At 37.9% G+C, this 22,463-nt stretch overlaps 1 protein-coding gene across 4 annotated transcripts in view; it reads right to left on the reverse strand.

The window, feature by feature from the left end:
• Positions 1-22,463, reverse strand: part of GPATCH8 (G-patch domain containing 8) — a 113,964-nt gene that overhangs the window by 42,067 nt on the left and 49,434 nt on the right. For 3 of the 4 annotated variants that reach the window (XM_004772527.3, XM_013045935.2, XM_045080784.1), the window contains 2 exons: positions 10,806-10,873; positions 10,065-10,151 (listed from right to left, as the gene is read on the reverse strand). In XM_004772527.3, the coding sequence (XP_004772584.2) occupies positions 10,065-10,151; positions 10,806-10,873 (155 nt within the window). Of the gene's footprint in view, positions 1-10,064; positions 10,152-10,805; positions 10,874-12,930; positions 12,976-22,463 lie in introns of all 4 variants that reach the window. The other variant, XM_013045936.2, reaches the window with a different exon arrangement.

Raw genomic sequence — 22,463 nt, forward strand, 5'->3', positions numbered from 1 at the left:
CAATTTAAAAACGGGCAAAAGATCTGAATAGATATTTCTCCAAAATAATAACAAATGGCTAGTAAGTGCAAGAAAAGGTACTCAACATCATTAGTCAGGAAAATTCAAATAAAAATCATGCTCAGATACTATTTCATACCCACTAGGATGGCTATAAAAAAAATGTAAGTGAGGATGTAGAGAAATAAACTCTCAAACACTGCTGGTGGGAATGTAAAATGGTACAACCACTTTGGAACAGTCTGGCACTTCCTCAAAGAGTTAAACATAGGAGTTACCATATGCCCAGCAATTCTATTCCTATGTAGATATCCAAGAGAACCAGAAAATATATTTATACAAAAACTTGTACAAGATGGTCACAGCAGCACTATTTATAATAGCCAAAGAGTAGAAAAAACCCAAATGTCCATTAATCGGTGAATAATTAAACAGACTATAATATATTCTTCAATGTAATATTCAGCCATAAAAAGGAAATGAAGTACTTACACATGCTATTAACATGAATGACCCTTGAAAACATGCTTAGTAAAGAAGTCAGATATGAAAAGCCACATAATGAATGATTCAACTTATATGAAATGTCCAGAACAGGCAAACCTAGAGACAGAACGTGGCTTTCAGGAAGAGAAGGTGGGGTGAGGAATGACTGCTGAAGAGTGTGGGGTTTCTTTCTGGAGTGGATAATGTTCTGGAATTAGTACTGATGGTTGTACAATATTGTGAATATGCTAGGGTCTTTAAATTGTATATTATAAAATGGCAAATGGTAAATTTTATCTCAGCCAAAAAAAATATATCTGAAAAAGGGAAGGGAAGGGAAGGGAATGATAAAACACAAAAATGTAGTGCTTACCCCTGAACAAGGAAGAAATGGAATGCAATCACAGAAATCACTGATTAAGTTCTTTTTCTTAAACTGAGTAGAAGACACACAAGTGTCTGTAGTTATTCTTTCTTTATTAAAGATTTTATTTATTTATTGACAGAGGGGGAGAGAGAGATAGAGACAGAGAAAGAGGGAACACAAGCAAGGGGAGAGGGAGAAGCAGGATTCCTGCTGAGCAGGGAGCCCACCCTAGGTGGGTTTGATCCTAGGACCCTGGGATCACAACCTGAGCCAAAGGCAGATACCCAATGACTGGGCTACCCAGGCACCCCGGTAGTTATTCTTTATATCTTCACATTTTAAAAAAAGATTTTATTTACCTGAGAGCCAGAGAGAAAGAGAACATGTGCAAGCGGGAGGGGGAATGGGGAGAACAGAAGGAGAGGAACAAGCAGACTCTGCGCTGAGTGTGGATTCCAATGCGGGGCTTGATCTCAGGATCACGACCTGAGCCAAAATCAAGATATGGATGCTTAACGACTGAGCCACCTAGGCATCCCTTATCTTACACATATTTTTAAAATATCTTATTGGTATTTAATAAAATACTTAAGGTGTCAAAAATGGGATTGTATTTCTTCTCCGTTTAAATTTAAACCTATTTAAATTTAGAGCCACACATCTGCAAATAGAATGGAAGGTGACATAAATGAGGCAGTGTAAAAAGACATGTAAAAAGAGAAGACAGTAGACACAGAGAGTGGGAGTCAACAGAGGTTTTTTGTTTGTTTTTTTCCTTCAGTTAGTGATTCTCTTCCCCCACAAATGTGTGATGTTTACTGGTTAAAGGAAAATAATGAATAATGAGAGAGGCTGCCAACGTTACACCTTTTTATTTTTTAAAGATTTTATTTATTTATTTGACAGAAAGAGAGAGAGAGAGTCCAAGCAGTAGGAGAGGTAAAAGCAGGCTCCCCGCTGATCAGGGAGCCTGATATGGGGCTTGATCCACAGACCCTGGGATCATGACATGAAATGAAGGCAGACCTTAACTGAGTGAGCCACCCAGATGCCCCAAAGGTTACACCTTTACAAAGATATAAAGTTCTTTTATAAGATAGAGAGAGGTCTAAGATCCAGAATTCATAGGTAGGAATTATCCTTTAACGGACAGTGAAAAGGGGAGAAAAATTTAAGGACAGGAATATTTGGGTCCTAGTTTGATGGTGGATATTACAGGCATAAATGCACTCTGACCTGATGGTCCACATTTTGTTAAATTTTCTATTAGGAGTAAGAAAAGATGGAGGAAAGACAAGGGCAGTTGAAGAAAGATGAGGGCCCAAGAACCAATGCTTAAGAATGAGAGCTGAGGAGACTAAGTAGGAAATGACATATGGAAGCTTACTTGGCAGTTCTGAGCCCAGTGCATCAGAACCACTCTCATACTGCACTACAGGTGCAGTAGAAATACAAGTATTTGTATTGACTGGAGACAGGCTTTGGTTAAATAAGTAGCTATAAAGGGGTGCCTGGATGGCTCAGTGGGTTAAGCCTCTGCCTCTTGCTCAGGTCATGATCCCAGGGCCCTGGGATTGAGCCCCACATCGAGCTCTCTGCTCAGCAGGGACCCTGCTTCCCCCGCTCTCTCTGCCTGCCTCTGCCTACCTGTGATCTCTCTGTCAAATAAATAAATAAAAATATTTTTTTTTTAAAGATTTTATTTATTTATTTGACAGAGAGAGATCACAAGTAGGCAGAGAGGCAGGCAGAGAGAGAGAGAGAGGAGGAAGCAGGCTCCCTGCTGAGTGGAGAGCCTGATGCGGGACTCGATCCCAGGACCCTGAGATCATGACCTGAGCCGAAGGCAGCGGCTTAACCCACTGAGCCACCCAGGCGCCCAATAAAAATATTTTTTAAAGAAGAAGTAGCCATGACACAAGAATCAGGAAGAAAAGAGTTGGGATCAAAATGTTGAGGGAAGTAAAAATCTGTGGTGCTTGACAGGTACAAATTAAGGAGGGGCTAAGTTACTAAAATCAAAGTTCCAAGGTCATGGGAAGGTGAAGAACAAATACAGTGAAATAAATGAGTGACAAGCAGGAAGGGGAAAAAGTTTCACAAACAGTAAAGATCTAACAAGATTTCTGTGCATCTGATCAATAAAAGGGAGATAAGTAATTCTTGCTTAACCCAATATGAAGAGTTCAAATGAGAAATAACTTCTTGGGCTGGGGGACAAAAAGAGCCTTAAAATAGAATGCATAATATTAAGAGGCTGTGAACTACTTGGCTATTTCATTCATTCATTCATTCATTTATTTTATTTATTTTTAAAATATTTTATTTATTTGACACAGAGAGATCACAAGTAGGCAGAGAGGCAGGCAGAGAGAGAGAGAGAGAGAGAGAGAGGAGGAAGCAGGCTCCCTGCTGAGCAGAGAGCCCGATGCGGGACTCGATCCCAGGACCCTGAGATCATGACCTGAGCCGAAGGCAGCAGCTTAACCCACTGAGCCACCCAGGCGCCCCGGCTATTTCATTTATTATTCACTTGATAGTGTAACTTTTATTTGAAAACAATAAAATGTACTCTTCAGAGTATTTTTTCTTTAAGATTTCATTTATTTACTTGAGAGAGACAGACCACAAGCAGGTTGAGGGTCAGAGGGAGAGGGAGAAGCAGACCCCCCACTGGGCAGGGAGCCCAACATGGGGATCGATCCCCAGACTCTGGGATCATGACCTGAGCCAAAGGCAGATGCTTAACCGACTGAGCCACCCAGGTGCCCCACTTTAGAATATTTCTATTTCTGACAGTATAACCAAATAAATCTGGTTCTTCCCCTTATTTCAAAGAATGTGTTTGTTCAATTCATATTTATTGAGCAATTATGTGCCAGGCATTATGTTGTAGTATTATTACCGGCAGACAAATAGTCTCTCTTCTCAATGCCATTTCTGCCCAAACAGCAGTCAGACTATAAACAAGTGAAGAAACAAAAATTTATAATTATAAATGATAAAAGACAGTGCTGCAAGAGAATAAGGCAGAGTGGAGGACTTATTTAAACTAGGTAATGAGAGAAGGTTTCAAAGCTAAGTTCTAAAGGATAAAAAAGAACCATGTGAAAGATGATGAAACACAGTATTATAATCATTCAGGGCCTAAGGACAGTGTTTAGACAGAACAAGAAGGTCTAGGTCTGAACATGAAGAACTCCAACATCTGAAAGTTTAGGCCAAAAAGAAGGGACCAATGAAGGAACCTATACAGAAGCAGCAAGGAAGATAGGAACAACCTAGAGAAGTATGAAATCTTCAAAAGCAAGAGAAAAGAAAATGTTTTAAAGAAAAAAGAATGGTCAATTGTATTCAACAATGCCAAGAAACAGAATATGGAATAAGTTTTAAAAGAGCTACTGGATTTAGCAAACAGAGGTATTTTGTGGCCTTAAATAAAGTGGTTCAGTGAAAAGTGCTAAAGCCAGCCTAACGCGTTATAACAGTGCATAAAGAAAAGGGCAGGGAGAAGAGAACAGGAAAAGAAAAAAGGAACAGAAGGAAGAGGAAGATTTCACTATACTATAATTCTGAACAAAGTAAAATAAAAAGGGGCATCTATCTTGGACTCCTGGGATCAAGCCCAGAGTCAGGCTCCTCAGCAGGGAGTTGGCTTGTCCCTCACCCTCTACCTCTCTCCCTCGCTTGTGTTCTCTCTTATTCTCTCTCAAATAAATAAAATCTTTAAAACACACACACTTTAACATATAGTTGAACTCAACAAGACAGGGCAATCCCTAGATGCCTGAAGGTGAGCCTTCAGGACCCTGACGAAAGAAAGCTAGTAAGCACTCTGAAAAGTTCAGAGTCAGGAAGAGTTGTCTCCATGGAGTCCCTGGCTGGCTCAGTTGGTAGAGCTTGCAACTTCTGATCTCAGGGTTGTGAGCTCCAGCCCCATGTTGGGGGTAGAGTTTACTCCTCCCACCCCACCCCCCCCAAAAAAGAGTTGTCTCCACCCTTGAAACAGAAACTAGAAAAACTGAACTATCTCATTACCTTCTGTCCATGAAGACACCAAGAAACTCACCATATATCAGTGTGTAAATGGAAAGAGTCATGTATAAGATGTTGGAACTTCAGACCCGTCATTGGTGGACGTAAAGGATTTACACCAGGAATCCTTAGTTTAGGTATTAACATTTTAAAACACCAGTCCATTAGCAGTTAAAGACCCTATATCTTAGTAAGGGCACATATGAAACTATCTCATAAGCACTCCCTCCAAAATCCAGGTTGCAAGAAATTTCCACAGAATGATGAGATGACAATCAAAACTGCAAGCCACCCAAGGAGACAAAACCACTGTGAAAAAGTCAGGAGATGCAACAAACTATAAAAACACATATCATGTACTACAGTTAATAGAAGATTTGAAAGAAATTACAAAATAAAAACATTAAAGTGTTTAAAAAGAAAAAAGGCACAAACAGCACCCCAAATCCAAAACCTAGACATTACTAAAAAACCAAAAACAAATTAGAAATAGAATAAAAGAGGTATTTCAAGAATTTAGGAAGTCAGTGAGGCTGTTTTTTAAAAAGTCAGACATCTGGGGCACCTCAGTGGCTCAATCAGTAACTGGGTCTTAAGCATTCAACTCTTGGGTTTCAGCTCAGGTCATGATCTTACAGGTTTGGGATAGAGCCCCACGTCCTCTGCACTCAGTGGAGAGTCTGCTTCAAGATTCTCGCTTTCTGCCCCCACCTCCAAACAAATATATCTTTTTAAGATTTTATTTATTTATTTGACAGAGAAAGAGAAAGAGCACAAGCAGGAGGAGAAGCTGACAGAAGAAGCAGTCTCCCCACTGAGCAACCCTGGAATCATGACCTGAGCCGAAGCCAGACACCTAAAAAACTGAGCCACCCAGGCGTCTCTCAAATAAATAAATCGTTAAAAAAAAAGCTAGACATGTAATAAAACATATTTACAAACGTTAATTATGGAGTATAAGTGGTTGGTATATGGGTATTAACTATATAGTTCTTTCCATTTTTCTGTATGCTCAGTTTTCATAATAAAACATCAAAGAAAGTACCGCTGAAATGAAAAACAAGTACTTATCTAAGTTAGACACAGCTAGAAGAATCTTCTATACTATCTTTTATAAGCTCTATGTTTTTTCCTTTTACACAGATTATTTATGGTATGATTGTTGTTACTGTATGGTATGGCATGGTATATATGGTCAAATACATAAGGGTCTGCCTTCTAATTCCTAGGTGTTTCATAAATTTTTTGTTATTACAATGCTGAAATTTTTGTAATGTCCATTTTCTCTTTGTTGATATATATAATTTTAGTTTATGATTTTGAAACTAGCATCCAGCTAAACTTACTAATTTATATAATTTATCTGTAAATTCTTTCAGATATCTGTGTAAGTAATCACACCTGCAAACAAAAACAGTTGTCTCTTCCTTTCATCTCTTATATATTTGTTTGTTTGTTTCTGCCTATCTATCTTACTGTGTTGCTTAGGACCTCCAACACAACACTGAACAGAAACAATGAGAGCAGTCATCCTTGCTATTTCCACATCCCAAAAGGAGAGTCCTCAACTTTTTTATATTATTTTACTTTTTTAATTTTTTGTTTATTTGACAGACAGAGATCACAAGTAGACAGAGAGGCAGGCAGAGAGAGAGAGAGGGAAGCAGGCTCCCTGCTGAGCAGAGAGCCCGATGCGGGACTCGATCCCAGGACCCTGAGATCATGACCTGAGCCGAAGGCAGCGGCTTAACCCACTGAACCACCCAGGCGCCCCAGAGTCCTCAACTTTTAAATATTGTATCTTGTAGGCTTTCTATCAGAAGATTCTTTATCAATATAGACAAGAATTTCATCATGCATGAATGGAGAACTTTATATATGCTTTTTTGGCATTTATTGAGATAGTCAAATAGAATTTTCCTTTATTTTTTTTTTTAAGATTTTATTCATTTATTAGATAGGAGAGTGAGAGAGAGCATGAGAGGGGAGAAGGTCAGAGGGAGAGGCAGACCCCCCATGGAGCTGGGAGCCCAATGCAGGACTTGATCCCAGAACTCTGGGATCATGACCTGAGCCGAAGGCAGTCACCCAACCAACTGAGCCATCCAGGTACCCCTAGTTTTTTTTCCTTTAATCTCTTAATGTGGTTCACTATATGCATTTATAACATTAAATCAATCTTACATTCTTTGCATAACATGGTCATGATATATCCTGAATTGGTTCTGGTATTTGCTAGTGGTTTAAGATTTGCATCTGTGTTTTAAACCAGAGTGTCATTAAGTATCCTTCTTGTCAGTATTTAGAATCAAGGTGGTACTATCTCTCATGAAATGAGCTGGGAGTTTTTCTTTTCAATTCTCTGGAAGATTAGACGTTGCTGGTTAAGACTGAACTTATTGGCACGCCTGGGTGGCTCAGTGGGTTAAGCCTCTGCCTTCAGCTCAAGTCATAATCTCAGGGTCCTGGGATCAAGCCCCGCATTGGGTTCCCTGCTCAACGGGGAGCCTGCTTCCTCCTCTCTCTCTGTCTGCCTCTCTGCCTACTTGTGATCTCTTTCTCTCTGTGTCAAATAAATAAATAAAATCTTAAAAAAAAAAAAAAAAAAAAAGACTGAAGTTATTTATTTTATGAATTTTGACAGAACTCACTAGTGAAGTTATTTGGGCTTTATGGAAAGACTTTTTACCATAGATTCAATTTATATAATAGTTTTCTTTTCTCTTTTTAAAGTATACTCTAGCAAGTTCAATTTCTTAGGAATTTGTCCATTTAAACCTAATTTTTGTATTTGGCGGCATGAGGTTAATCGGAAGATTTTTATTTTTTAGTGCTGCCTACTATACCTACAATGTTATCTTCTCACTACTGACACTAGTTTTCTAAGTTCTTTTCTTCCTTAATATCACCAGAAGTACCTAACTTTTGGCTTTGTTTTTTGTTTCATTTCTGTTAACCTTAATTATCTTTTATTACTTCTTTTCTTTTGCATTCTTTGATTTACTTTGCTATTCTTTTCCTAACTTCCTGAGAAAAATGTTTACTTCATTTTCTTTCTCTAAATAGCATTCAAGGCTATATATTTGCTAACACATATGATACTGCTTTAGGTTATCCTACAAGTTGTTTTTTTTTTTTTTTTTTTTTTAAAGATTTTATTTATTTATTTGACAGAGAGAAATCACAAGTAGATGGAGAGGCAGGCAGAGAGAGAGAGAGGGAAGCAGGCCCCTGCTGAGCAGAGAGCCCGATGTGGGACTCGATCCCAGAACCCTGAGATCATGACCTGAGCCAAAGGCAGCGGCTTAACCCACTGAGCCACCCAGGCGCCCTTATCCTACAAGTTTTGATACATAGTATTTGTATCTTTCAGTCCAAAATATTTTCCAATTAGCATTGTGATTTCTTCTTTCACTTACTGGAAACTAAAATAATTTTCTCATAATTTACAGGGGATTTTTCTATCTTTAATTTAAAAAACTGACTGCTGGGGTGCCTGGGTGGCCGAGTCGTTAAGAGTCTGAACCTCAAGTCATGATCCCAGGGTCCTGGGATTAAGCCCCGCATCTGGCTCCCTGCTCAGCCAGAAGCCTATTTCTCCCTCTCTCGTTTCCCATGCTTGTGTTCCCTCTCTCGAGGTCTCTCTGTCAAATAAATAAATAAAATATTTAAAAATAAATAAATTTTTAAAAACTGCTTTGTGGCTTGATTTCAGTTCTTTGAGATTTGCTGATACTTTATGACATGGGTTATTATGGTAGAAAATTTTGTTTAAATTAATGTTCCACATATTTTCAAAATTTCTGATTTTCAGGCACCTGGGTGGCTCAACTGGTTAAGTAAGCAACTGCCTCTGGCTCAGATCATGATCCTGGCGCCCCAGAACTGAGTCCCACATTGGGCTCCCAGCTCAGGGGGGAGTCTGCTTCTCCCTCTGACCCTCTCCCCTCTCGTGCTCTCTCTCACTCTTTCTCAAATAAATAAATAAAATCTTAAAAAAAAAAAAAAGTTTTCTGATTTTCAAAGTGATTGGGTTCACAATTCTATATAATCAGCAGGTGAAATCTGTTAATGTGTTAGTCAAATCTTCCAAAAGTCTTTGCTGAATGTCTCTTCCATTTTTTAAATCAATTACTGAAAGACATATATTAAAATCTCCCACTATTGTGATAGATGTAACATTTCTCCATATAGTTCTGTCAGTTTTTATATTAGTTATTTTTTTACAGTAGAACAGATTTTTAAAAATAAATCCCTCTTCCATCTTCCCACTTTAAGGTTCATGATGAAAATCAGTTTCTACATGATAATCTTAACTAAGCCTATTTGATACCTTCAAATTTACCTATTTTATAGTAGAGACTGGGCCTAGTACATCTTGAAAGGCATGTTCCTGGTCAGTCTATTTGAAAGCTAACTTATAACATGGTCTAAAACTACAATTTAAACTAATCCCTTAAAAAGGAAAATAGTGATGTTCTCTCTCTCTCTCTATTTTTTTTTTTTTTTTTTAAGATTTTGTTTGTTTATCTGACAGAGATCACAAGTAGGCAGAGAGGCAGCCAGAGAGAGAGAGAGGAGGAAGCAGGCTTGATCCCAGAACCCTGGGATCATGACCAGAGCCGAAGGCAGAGGCTTTAATCCACTGAGCCACCCAGGCGCCCCCCTCTCTCTATTTTTCTTAAAAAGAGAGAGAGAGCAAAGAGGAAAGGGAGAGGAAGAAAATTTTGAGGAAGCTCCATGCCCAATGCAGAGCCCAACATAGGGCTCAATCTTATGATCTGAGCCAAAATCAAGAGTTGGCTGCTTAACTGAGTCACCGAGGTGCCCCTCAGTTTGTTACTCTTAAAATACCCCACCCACTGAAAACAAAAGCCCTGTCAATAGGTTCAAGTTCCCAAAGGACTCTTAAATAACAATTTTTATTGCTACTACTCCTTACTATGTACAGGCACTGTGTTTCCAAAGACGAATGCGATCATTCCAACAGACTTATGAAGCATTAGCTTTCCAGTTTTTACAACAGCAATACAGGAAACTAACAGAAACCTGAGGCCTACTAATAATCATCACTGAAGGTTAAACAAATCCTGTCATAAATAGAGATTCCTTTCACCAAAATGAGTATCACTTTCAGTGTGAGCACCCAACACCAAAGAATGGCTTCATTCAGTACCTTGTACTTCTGTCTTAATTCTTCTGTGTCTTCTTTCTCTACTTCTAGGACACGGCGCCGTTCGGTAGCATCTTCAGCATAATCGAGCTTAACAAAAATAAATATAATTAGTCATAATTCCTAAAGTACCCCAACTAGCTATTAAAAAATTATTTACACAACTACAGTATTACATGAAATTAAAAACTTTGTATTATACTCAGCTACCTCTTACTTCATTCTCACCCCACAGAGAAAAATGTGTGCAAAATAGCTAATTAATCCTATCACGGTGGTAGTTCCGAACAGGCACATTTTTTTTTTATTGATAACAGACTTTACTTCAATGTTCAATGCCGAAGAATTAGGAGTAAATAAAGAAAATATTTTAGGCAATGAAAAGAAGGTATCACAGCTGACAGCTGTACACAGGCGCAAGGCTTCTACCACAGCAAATATTTTCAGAGTTGAACAACAATGCCTAATGAAATAAGCACCAGGATCTGGGTTTTAAGTCTGATCTTGCCTTGTGGCATAACCCTGGGCAAAACATTCAACTTCCTTAGGGGCATTGTCTGTCACCTACCTGCCTCAAAGCCAGCACTAAATGAGAATGTAAAATATATTTTTTAATTTCCTAAGAAAAATATTAAAACTATATTCTATCTGATAAGTGTATTTTTGTACTGGCATCTGAATTTGAATTAATACCAATTTTAAGTACACCGTTTAAAAAAAAATTAGCTAACAAGATCAATTTACCTCCATTTCCATGCGACCCATGCCCATGACATCATACTTGACAACAATCGGAATGGGATCTGTTCTCCCTGTAACAGGAACACATAATCAAGGTAAGAGGCAAAGCTAAGCCAACAGTTCACTTTATACATTGGGTTTGGGTGGTTAGAGATCTTGCCTTGGAGTGCAGAGACCAGAAAGCTACAGTGAACCAAACACAAGCCATTCTCACAGCTTACAACCAAACCTACCTCTCCCAGTTTAAGCCCAACTAACCACCTTAGCTAACATTCCAGTTGGGGAAAATTCCAGATTACTATGACAAAATTAAATAAGCAATGCAAATCACTTCTAAGCAATGGCACCAGGAGATTTAAAATCAAAAACTTTAGAAACTGCTTTTTAAAATGATCCCCAAATAACTTTCCATCAAGAATCACTCTTACTGTTCACGGACACCCTCCCATACACACTTTTAAAACTAGTAATAAATCTCAACTGATATGGTTAAATTTTAAAAAAATGCACGGTTTCAAACATGATACAGGAAAACTCTGTAATTGCAATTCAGCATGTCTAATTTTTTTTGTTTTCAAAATTAACTGGGGCTGTGACAACATTTAAATTAAAAGCAATGGTTAGTTGCCCTTAGGAACAAAAACTCATTTTACTTTTAAAACTGGTGCTCTGAGGTCTCATTTTCCAGAGCAGATTTAACACTGGCTGCGGCAATCAGTAAGCTGTGAAAAGGACTAGTTGCGAAGAAAATTGACTTTAAACTAATCAATCTATGCTGGAGATTTTTAAAAATGTATATTTAATCCACTCATAACCAGCCAAACAAAGCAAAATGGGGCAGACAAGCACTTTACTACCACAGCTGTTTTACATCACAACTTGCGCTGTTTATTGTGATGTAAGCCCACTGAAAAGAGGACTGACTTACCTTATCCGTTGTACACCTTTAGTGAAAAAACACAATGTTTACTTCCCTCATCATTTCACTCAGGCTGGTGTAAACAATTGTTTTTTTTTTAAGGGTTTTTTTTTTTGTGTGTGTGTGTTTTTGTTGTTGTTGTTATACACACATATGTATTATACCTTTGGGCTAAAAAGTTGAGTTTTATCAGGCTAAATCTTAGGTATTACCAAAACCAATTAAAAATAAATAAATGTCATATTCATGACTAGGCTTGGTCCTGGAGAAAAAAGAAAAAACTGTTTTCAAAGTGATTGGCAACCACTTATATCCAGTTGCTCCATATGTGTTTAATTTTTGTCTTTAAAACATAATGAAAAACAAATTCGGAAGTTTACTTATCACCAATATCCCATTACAGTTTTCAAACAATAAATAAGGAGATAATTAAAAATAATTATCACAGTGGAAGTTTAAGTTAATAAAGATCTTTTCATGCCAGGAAAAAAAAAGGAAAAAAGTTCTAAAATACAGCCTTCTTTTAGAAACTATCAAAGACTGCCAGTTAAACAAAATGAAGATGTATACTACCTTATGCCCAATGGTATAATAAATAAGCAGTGACTGCAATCTTTAGCAAAAGGACCAAATTAAAGACAGGTTATAAAAATGACTTCCTAGGTGTAATATCACTTTCATAACGTCTCAATCAGGGATTTACTGGTAAAATACACAAATGTTCCAATGAAAGAATTGAAAAGAAATGTCAAAGGAATTTACTTTTTTTTGGCTTTGGTTTCTTTTTGGTCTGTCAGAATTTGTTTTGCAAGAATCAACGTTTTGGTATAAATTCATTACCTCTGTAAACCCCTGTTCATAAACTCTGCATTAGTACTTTTGCCTTCTAAGGCAGTCAAAGTTTGTTTTAATTTATTTATAAATTGCAGTAGCAAGTGCTAGTGCCCATTACATTGTGGGAAAATCAAGTTTTTGACAGTATTAGAATTTAATGTTTTAACTGATTTTTTTGGCAGTTCTACACAAACAGATACAACCCTTCTTAACAGTACCCTTTAATGAACAAGGATCAGACAAGTTGCATAAGGAAAGGAAAGGAAAATGAAAAAGACCAAGCAGAAGGATGAAGGCTACAACAGAGAAAGTAAGCCTAACATATTGGTGCACTGATGACAAAAGGAGTAATTCAGTCTGAAAATAAAAAATTACCACTGCTAAGTTTACCATCACCACAACAAGTCCAGGATCATAATGCTGTAAAAAAGAAACACCATTTGTTAGGCAGAAACCATTAGGGTAGGAAACAGGCCTTCTAGCAGGCAGATGGGAAGGGGTAAAGTAACAACTGGTTTGTCCCTCCCCCAATTTCAGCTAAAGAAGAGGAAGGACACTTAGTGCTAGATCAGTTGTTTTCACACTGGTTGGCCCAGGATGTGGGATTTTTGCACTGCTACTTGAGAACATGTACAACCTCCTCTTTAACAATTCGGTGGGGGGGGGGGCTTGAAAGCAAGAGAACTAGCTCTAGCTTCCAATTTCTAATTTAACTATTCATTCTGGTAAATCAGTATTCAGGGCCCCAAATGGGACTTCTCCTTAAAGAAATAACATCAAAGACAGATCAACTGGACAGTGATCATTTCCTTCACTAAAAGAACTCTAAGAGGATTTGTGGATTGGGAAGGGAGTCATCAAGACAATTTCTAAAAATATATATAAGTAAAAGGTCTGGAAAATAACCTTTAACACTAAGTGCTTAGAAAACTAATGTATATTTGAGTTCTGTTGTGAACTCAAACTGTTATGAATGAATAAAACCCCTGAAGTAGCTTTCCTTTGTTTCCTTTTAATGAAGTCTTCCAGGGCTTGCCAACATCTTTCTTTCTGCATACAACAAAGCCAAGCTTTGAAGGAGACCCGGAACTCCAGAGAAAGTGGCATCAAAATGGCTGTCCCACTTATAATTAGTCCACTCAGAGGTAACTCATCACAGAAAACAAAGAGTCTGGCTTTAAAAATAATCTGAAGGTACTATAATAACATTTTGGTGACAGAGGGGGAACTATACTTATTGCGGTAAGCACCGAGTACTGTACAGAACTGCTGAATCATGTTGTTCCCCTAAAAGTAGTATATAACACTGTATGCTAATCATACTTCAATTTAAAATATATATATATTATATTATATATATAGGGGTGCCTGGCTGGCTTAGTTGGCGGAGCACACAACTCTTGATCTCTGGGTTGTGAATTCAAGCCCAACCCTGGGCACAGAGCTTACTTATAAAATATATATATGATGACAACAACAACAACAACAACAACAAAACCCAAACAAAAAACAATCTGAAGATGACATTATTGTCTGGGCCAAGCAGTAATTTCTTTCCATTATTAAAGAGGTTCCAGACAAAGAAAAAAATCCTAGTGGGAAAAGACAGAGAACAATATGTAATACAGAAAGAGACTGCAGGTTAAAAACAAAAACCTCTCAAGTTACTCATTTGTGATTAATGATAAATCCTATCATAAAGAACACCACTGCGGAAAACCTGAATAACAATTTACAGTAATCACTTTTCAAAAAGTAGATAGGAACCAAATGTTTGCTAGTATGATATTCTCTAGAAAACTCAACTTTTTTTTGAAAAATAAATTGAACTGGGGTGCCTGGCTGGCTCAGTTGGTAGAGCATGTGACTCCTGATCTCAAGGTGGTAAGTTTGAGCCCCATGTTGGGTACAGAAGTTATTTAAAAATAAAATCTTTTAAAAAATAAAAATTAAGGGACGCCTGGGTGGCTCAGTTGGTTAAGCCGCTGCCTTCGGCTCAGGTCATGATCCCGGGCTCCTGGGATCGAGTCCCGCATCAGGCTCCTTGGTCGGCAGGGAGACTGCTTCTCTCTCTGCGTCTGCCTGCCTCTCTGCCTGCTTGTGTGTTCTCTCTCTCTCTCTCTCTGGCAAATAAATAAAAATCTTTTAAAAAATTAAAATTAAAACTAAAAAAATAAATAAAGGGGTGCCTGTTAAAAGAAAGAAAGAAAGAAAGAAAGAAAGAAAGAAAGAGGGTGCCTGGGTGGCTCAGCAGGCTAAGCACCAGCCTCTTGATCCCAATTCAGGTCCTGACCTCAGGGTCATGAGTTCAAGTTGGCCTCCATGCTGGGTGTGCAGCCTACTTAAAAAAGTTAAAAATTAGGGACGCCTGGATGGCTCAGTTAGTTAAGCTTCTGGGTCATGATCCTAGGGTCCTGGGATCGAGCCCCATGTCCAGCTCTCTGCTCAGTGGGAAGCCTGCTTCTCCCTTTCCTTCTGCCTGCTGCTTTGCCTGCTTGTGCTGTCTCTATCAAATAAATAAATAAAATCTTTTAAAAAAATTAAAAATTTAAAAAAATTTTAAAGGGCCACCTGGGTGGCTTAGTGGGTTGGGTGGGTCATGAGCCCCACATTAGGCTCCCTGCCCAGTGGGAAGTCTGCTTCTCTGTTCCTCTCCCTGCTTGTACTCTCTCACTTGCTCTCCCTTTCCAAAAATTAAATTAAATTAAAAATTTAAAAATAAAAACACACAAAAGCCAATTAAAAATAATAAAATAAAATAAAATGAACTAAATCCAGGTTCCCTAATTGTTTCCTTTAAAGGAGGAAAATATTTCTTAAAATCCATAAAATTAAGAACATTTTGTTGTTTATTTCACTCCAAAAGACACAACTTCCAAGAGAACAGTACACACTTTCCTTAGAAGAAATTGTCCTCCTCAGCCAAAGATTAATAAATACTAGGACTGTGATCTAGATAACTGGAGGAGGGGAGGAAAAAAAAAAGAAAACACACCAGACCTAGAACAGGCCAATACTGATGTATTCATGTGATGGAAAAACAAAACAAAACAAAACACTGGTGTTCTTATTTTCTAAATCAAAACCTTAAATATATATACAAATATTGAATCATTATGTACTATACCTGAAACTAATACTCTGTATGACAATTATAACTCAGCAAAAAAATTACAGTAAATTTTTTACTGCAGTAATTTAAATATTTATTTTATTTGAGAGAGAGAGAGAGTGAATGAGCATGAGCGGGAAAGGGGGTGGGTGTGGGGACAGGCAGGATTAGAGGGATAAGGAGGCTCCCCACTTAGCAGGGAGCCCGACGCTGGGCTCCATTGGAGGACCCCTGGTTCATAACCTGAACTAAAGGCAGATGTTTAACCAACTGAGCCACCCAGGTGACCACCCCACCAAAATATTTTTCTAAAGAGAAGGAAAAAACTTCACATGTTTCATTAACCAACCCAAATTGTACTTGGTATATTTTAAAAGGTAGTTTTACTTCTACTTATACGACGAAAGTAAGACATGTTTGTATATAAATATGCATCTCTTGGGGCGCCTGGGTGGCTCAGTGGGTTAAAGCCTCTGCCTTAGGCTCAGGTCATGATCCCAGGGTCCTGGGATCGAGGCCTGCATCGGGCTCTCTGCTCGGTGGACAGCCTGCTGCCTCCTCTCTCTCTCCCTGCCTCTCTGCCTACTTGTGATCTCTGTCAAATAAATAAATAAAATCTTAAAAAAAAAAAAAAATGCAGGGGCGCCTGAGTGGCTCAGGGGGTTAAGCCTCTGCCTTCGGCTCGGGTCATGATCTCAGAGTCCTGGGATGGAGCCCCACATCGGGCTCTCTGCTCGGTGGGGAGCCTGCTTCCCCCCCCCCCCCCCCGGCCGCCTGCCTCTCTGCTTACTTGTGATCTCTCTCTATCAAATAAAAACAAAATCTTTTTTTAAAAAAAATGCATCTCTTGCAAATATGTGAAGCTACTACTATGACTTATCATAACTGAAGAGAAAATAAGGCCAAATATAAAAATTCACTGACTATAGCCACCTTGTTTCTGAGAAAATCCCCATGAATCGGTTTTGATTTGAAAATAGAGATGGACTAATCTAAGAAACTGGCCCAAAGAATTGGACTGAAGAGAATACTTTTTCGAGAAATACTATTTTTAGAGACAAACTCCAGGAACAGAATAACTGAGAAGGAAATATTTTTAAAAAACCATAATTTGGTAATCAGCGACACTTCAAAAGCATATGATTTCCCCACAGAAGCAGATTAGAAATGAAGCTTCCAAAATAATTAAAAGACTGGTTGGACAGTCAATAGATATATAAGAACACCTCAATTTCTTTCTGCTGTCTTTCCCCTTACTAAGATTGAGTCAAGAAATATTCATTACAAATATTTACTGAACTGCTACTACATTGTTGGAAGGCACTGGGCATATGGCAGTGATCAACACAAAGTTCTAAACCCCCATTAATTACCAATAATTAAACAAAATAATCTTACCTACTTAAATTTCTGGCATGGGGGTGGGGCAAAACATTTATAGAGCCAGTGCATATACCTGAGAATACTTAAAAATATCTGATGTTCTCTTACGGTGTCGAAAATAGTTTTAAAAGACTGATCATAATAAAGCAGAAATAAATATAAAAGCCATCAAAGTCACAATATCCACTTCAAAAAGTGGCCACTAAACTAATTAAGTCCAAGAGCCTGTCCTGGCATCTTTAAATCTGTTTCTTACTTTTAGAAACTCAAATACATGTACGAAATATTCTCTGATTTGCAAAACTATTCAAAATAGGACTCTTAGTAGCCTACATTAATGCATCGAATATAATTTCATTTATTGAAACAGTGATTACACACAACTCGCACAAACAGAGTGAAAAATGGTACATCTATTTCCAAGCCAAAGTGTCACTTTGGAAAATTTCTCCTGAAAATAAGTCTTCAGTACCATGAAAACAATGATTACTTTCAGCATCATTTAAGTACTTTTTCTTAGTAACTATAATATGATAAATGCTACCTCCCTGAAACACTAACTAGAAACATCAAGAACATTAACTATTCCCAACAGAGATTCTAAGGGTTTTTTTTTTTTTTTTTTTTTTTAAGATTTTATTCCCTTATTTGAGAGAGAATGAGAGAGAGAGAAATCAGGAGCAGGGGGAAAGGGAGAAGCAGGCTCCCCTTTGAGTAGGGGGCCAGACAAGTGGCTCGATCCCAGGACGCCGCTCATGATCTGAGCCGAAGCCATATGGTTAACTGACTAAGCCACTCAGGCACCACCACCGCCCCCACGCCCTGAGATCCTACGGTTTCAAAAAAAAAAAAAGAAAAAAAAGACTTCCTACTCAACAGAATTCAAATTCTCCAGTACAGAACTAACTACATTCTTGCCATAGCCAGTTTAGTGATCTATACAACAACCTATATAATTTGATTTTCAAATACAAATGTTTTCTAAGGGCACAGAAATTTGACTATGACCTAAAGAATTCCCATCCTCCATCTTACCAGGTATCAGATCTGGCTTCCTAAGATAAAAAATAGTTCAATTTTAATCACATAGCCTAATATTACTGAACAAGGACAGAGAAAAGGCAAAAAAGCATTACCAATGAATATGTTATGGAATCAGAATGTTAAATCTGAAAAGGATTCAGGGAATTCAAGGGATGATATGAGATACTCAAGCCCTTAGAAGAGAATAATAAAGGGAGTGCATGAGGTGCTTTTAATTAAAAAGTAAATAAATAAATTACTTAAAGAAATATACTTTTACTCCAAGTAAGATTGTTTTAGCTAAAATTATACCAACTCATTGAAGGCTATCTCATACTAACCATAATATAAAGATCAATTTATTTTTTAAATGGGAAAACCAATTTAATAAATACAATTTCGGGGGGCACCTGGGTGCTTCAGTCAGTTTAGCATCGGACTCCTGATTTCGGCTCAGGCTGTGATCTCAGGGTCGTGAGATCAAGCCCCACATCAGGCTCCATGTTAGGCAGGAGCCTGCTTGGGGTTCTCTCTCTCCATGTGCCCCTTCACCTCCCCTGCCGAGCAGGTACACATATTCTCTCTCTCTGAAAACAAAACCAAACCAAACCATGCATACATACAATTTCAGGTTAAAATAACAAAACAAAAAAACAAAAAAAACATGGGGCTCAATGGGTACGAGAAAAAGAGTATTAGGTCCTTAGTTTTAAAAAAATGTTGGGGGGCGCCTGGGTGGCTCAGTGGGTTAAAGCCTCTGCCTTCGGCTCAGGTCATGATCCCAGGGTCCTGGGATTGAGCCCCACATCAGGCTCTCTGCTCAGCAGGGAGCCTGCTTCCTCCCCTCCCTCTCTCTCTGCCTGCCTCTCTGCCTACTTGTGATCTCTATCTGTCAAATAAAATCTTTAAAAAATTAAAAATTAAAAAAAATGTTGGGTATCACTTCTGTGCACTGAGTTTCACTTATGCTTGTATCCCGAGTAATTGACACAATATCTGGGATACAGTCATGTTCAATTAAAAAGCATTTGTTTACTCAAAAGAATGAACATGTTCATAGCGGGTCTAGAACTTATTCAGGTCTATGTATTTGGTCATCATAGTGCCCTCTGCTTCATGCCATGAAACTGTGGTAATTTAAGTGTCTTGTACATCAAGTAATTATTTCATCAAATAGAACACAGGACTATATTACCTAGGCCTTCATATCTCAAAAAATATGTACGTTATCATAAAAAAATATTTGAATTTTGCATTACTTAGAGACTTGTTCAATTGGTTTTATCTACTGTCATTCATTAGCAATCAAGAAGAAGGCATTAGGGGCACCTGGGTGGCTCAGTGGGTTAAAACCTCTGCCTTCGGCTCAGGTCATGATCCCAGGGTACTGGGATAGAGCTCCACGTCGGGCTCTCTGCTCTGCAGGGAGCCTGTTTCCTCCTCTCACTCTCTCTGCCTGACTCTCTGCCTACTTGTGATCTTTGTCTGTCAAATAAATAAATAAAATCTTTAAAAAAAAAAAAGAAAGCATTACATGTTTAAGGAGTTAGACTTAAGGCTTGCTTCAATATTTTTTAAGCTTGCTTGCTTGCTTATTTATTTATTCTTTCCTTCATTTATGTCATCTCTACACCCAACACGGGGCTCAAATTCATTCACTTGTTCATTTATTCATTCCTTAATGTAATCTCTACACCTAACATGGGGCTCAAATTCACAACCCTGAGATCAATATTCTGACTGCACCTGTCAGGCACGCTGGCTCACTTCAATTCTTAGCAAGTGGAAAATATCTGAGTAGACAGTATCTGGAGGAGTTATGTAGACAGTAGCCAGTCCTATGGCATACAACAATCCAACACCTTCTTAGAGCTGTATTCTCTTACTATTGGTTGAGTTTCCTATAACTACCTTGAGAATTTTTTTACTATTCCAGGATCCCTCAAAAATCCAAAAAAGACTTTCCAGCTTCATTTAAACTGTTCCTCCTTTACTTTCAACATTACCTTGAGAATTTTTTTACTATTCCAGGATCCCTCAAAAATCCAAAAAAGACTTTCCAGCTTCATTTAAACTGTTCCTCCTTTACTTTCAACATTAACCCTCTCCCCAGTTCAACTTTAAATATTTGTTTTCCTGTATTTTTCTAGGAACTCCCTAAAAAGGCTGGGTTACAAAATTGCAGTTCTCCAATAAGAAACTATTTCTAAACCACGGTGTCACCTTTGACAGCCAGAGCCTGTGTCTCAGCAGGCTCCCCTGCAAAATGGATATTATCCTCACTTTCAGGTTTGGTATGCAGATTGAGAGGTAACAAATAGAAGATGCTTTGGAAACTATAACTCACTATGTAGGATGTTGAACTCTAAACCAATTATCTCCTTAAGGCTCCAGAAATTTTTTAAAAATTAAAAAAAAAATTTTTAAAGGAAAGAAAATTTTAAAAAATCAATTTGCTTTTTCATTTCCAAATTTTTAAAGAAGATTCTATTTATTTTTTTTGATGAAAAGAGACACAGTGAGAGAAGGAACAGAAGCCGAGGAGTGGGAAAGGATGAAGCAGGCGTCCGCTGAGAAGAGAGCCCTACTCAGGGTTTGATCCTAGGACTCTGGGATGACGACCTGAGCCAAAGGCAGACCCCTAACGATTGAGCCATCCAGGTGCCCCTCCAAATTTGGTATTTTTAAAATAAAATGAATGATACTCTAAAATAGAAGCCGTGACAAATTATAATGTTTTACATGCAGTTTGGTGATAATGAAACAACTCTATCTGCAGATGGCAGAAAGTTATTATCCAGGATCAATAACCAAAGAATCATCTAAAAATGTTTCCCATATACCATTCCATTAACAAAATGAGACTGAGTATGAAAAGTGATGTTAACATAAATATTAAATCCAAGCCAAAAGAATGAACCTGAAGAAGGATAATTTTAGGGTTATCTAGGTGGCTCAGTGAGTTGAGTGTCTGCTTTCAGCCCAGGTCATGATCCCAAAGTCCTGGATGGAGCCCTGAGCCAGGCCCCCTACTCAGTGAGGAAGCTGCTTCTCTCTCTCCCTCTGCCCTTTTCCCCTGCTCATGCTCTCATGTACTCTAAAATAAATAAAAATTTTAAAAAACAAAACTAAATTTTAGCAAAACCTTCTCCAAATTAAATATATAGTTCAAATCACCTAAGAAAATATATTTAATTAAAATAAAATCGAGAAAATTAAACATTTTGTCAGGATGTTTACTATTTGACTATTACTGCCACCTGGAAGAAAACAGCAGCTATGTATGTGTACTGGAGAGCAAGTTCTAATCCACTGTGCATCAAATTAGTAATACATGAAGTCCACACGGAATATACAAATAAATTCAGAATGTCAAGTAGATTGAAACTGAAAAATCCCTGATTTCCTTTGTAGTCTCTACTAAGAGTCCAGAGATCCTAGGTCATCCCTAGAATTTCTCTTTTTTTCTTTCTATTTTTTTTTAACAATTGTAAAAATTTATGATTCCATACAGTTTTGAAAGCAATTTTGTCTCTTCTTAGTTCCTATTTATCAAATACTGATTCAGTAATGAATTTTTATATTTTCAATTATTTCTACCTGATTGGACGATTTTACTTACAAGGAATCATGATCACTATATACTCTATATTGCTCATTTTAAAAGTTTCTTGGAGGGGCACCTGAGTGGCGCAGCCCATTAGGGGTCAGACTCTTGGTTTCTGGTAGATCATGATCTCAGTGTCTTGAGATCAAGCCCCCAGTCAGGTTCCATTCTTAGCGCCAAGTCGGCTTGAGACTCACTCTCTTCTACCTCTAACCTCTCCTCCTGTCTGTCTAAAATAAATAAATCTTTAAAAAAAAAAAAAAAAAACTTTCTTGGACACTTTCCTGCCCAAGTTAGAAACCCAGTTTCTACATAAACCAGTTTCATTTTAATAATGCAATTTAAATGGGCGCCTGGGTGGCTCAGTGTGTTGAGCCGCTGCCTTCGGCTCAGGTCATGATCTCAGGGTCCTGGGATCGAGTCCCGCATTGGGTTCTCTGCTCAGCAGGGAGCCTGCTTCCCTTCCTCTCTCTCTGCCTGCCTCTCTGCCTACTTGTGATCTCTGTCAAATAAATAAATAAATCTTTAAAAAAAAATGCAATTTTTAAAAAATCATGTGAATTAACCGAGTGCAAGAAATCCATAATACGGTAGAGGAAACAATATAAATCAGGCTAAGGATAAGACTATTAAGAAAAATAAACAGCATTACACTAATTCAGACCCAAAATCACTAATAAAAGAAAAAGAGTAAAAGAACCAACTGTCTAACCTACTTGCTATAGTGAAGGTAGTTTTCTGAGAAGCCTATTTTATTCACATGGCCCAGAGCAAAATTCTTTG

This window comes from Mustela putorius, unplaced genomic scaffold (assembly GCF_011764305.1).
Source record: "Mustela putorius furo isolate JIRA1106 unplaced genomic scaffold, ASM1176430v1.1 tig00000487_pilon_pilon_pilon, whole genome shotgun sequence".
Taxonomy (NCBI): domain Eukaryota; kingdom Metazoa; phylum Chordata; class Mammalia; order Carnivora; family Mustelidae; genus Mustela; species Mustela putorius.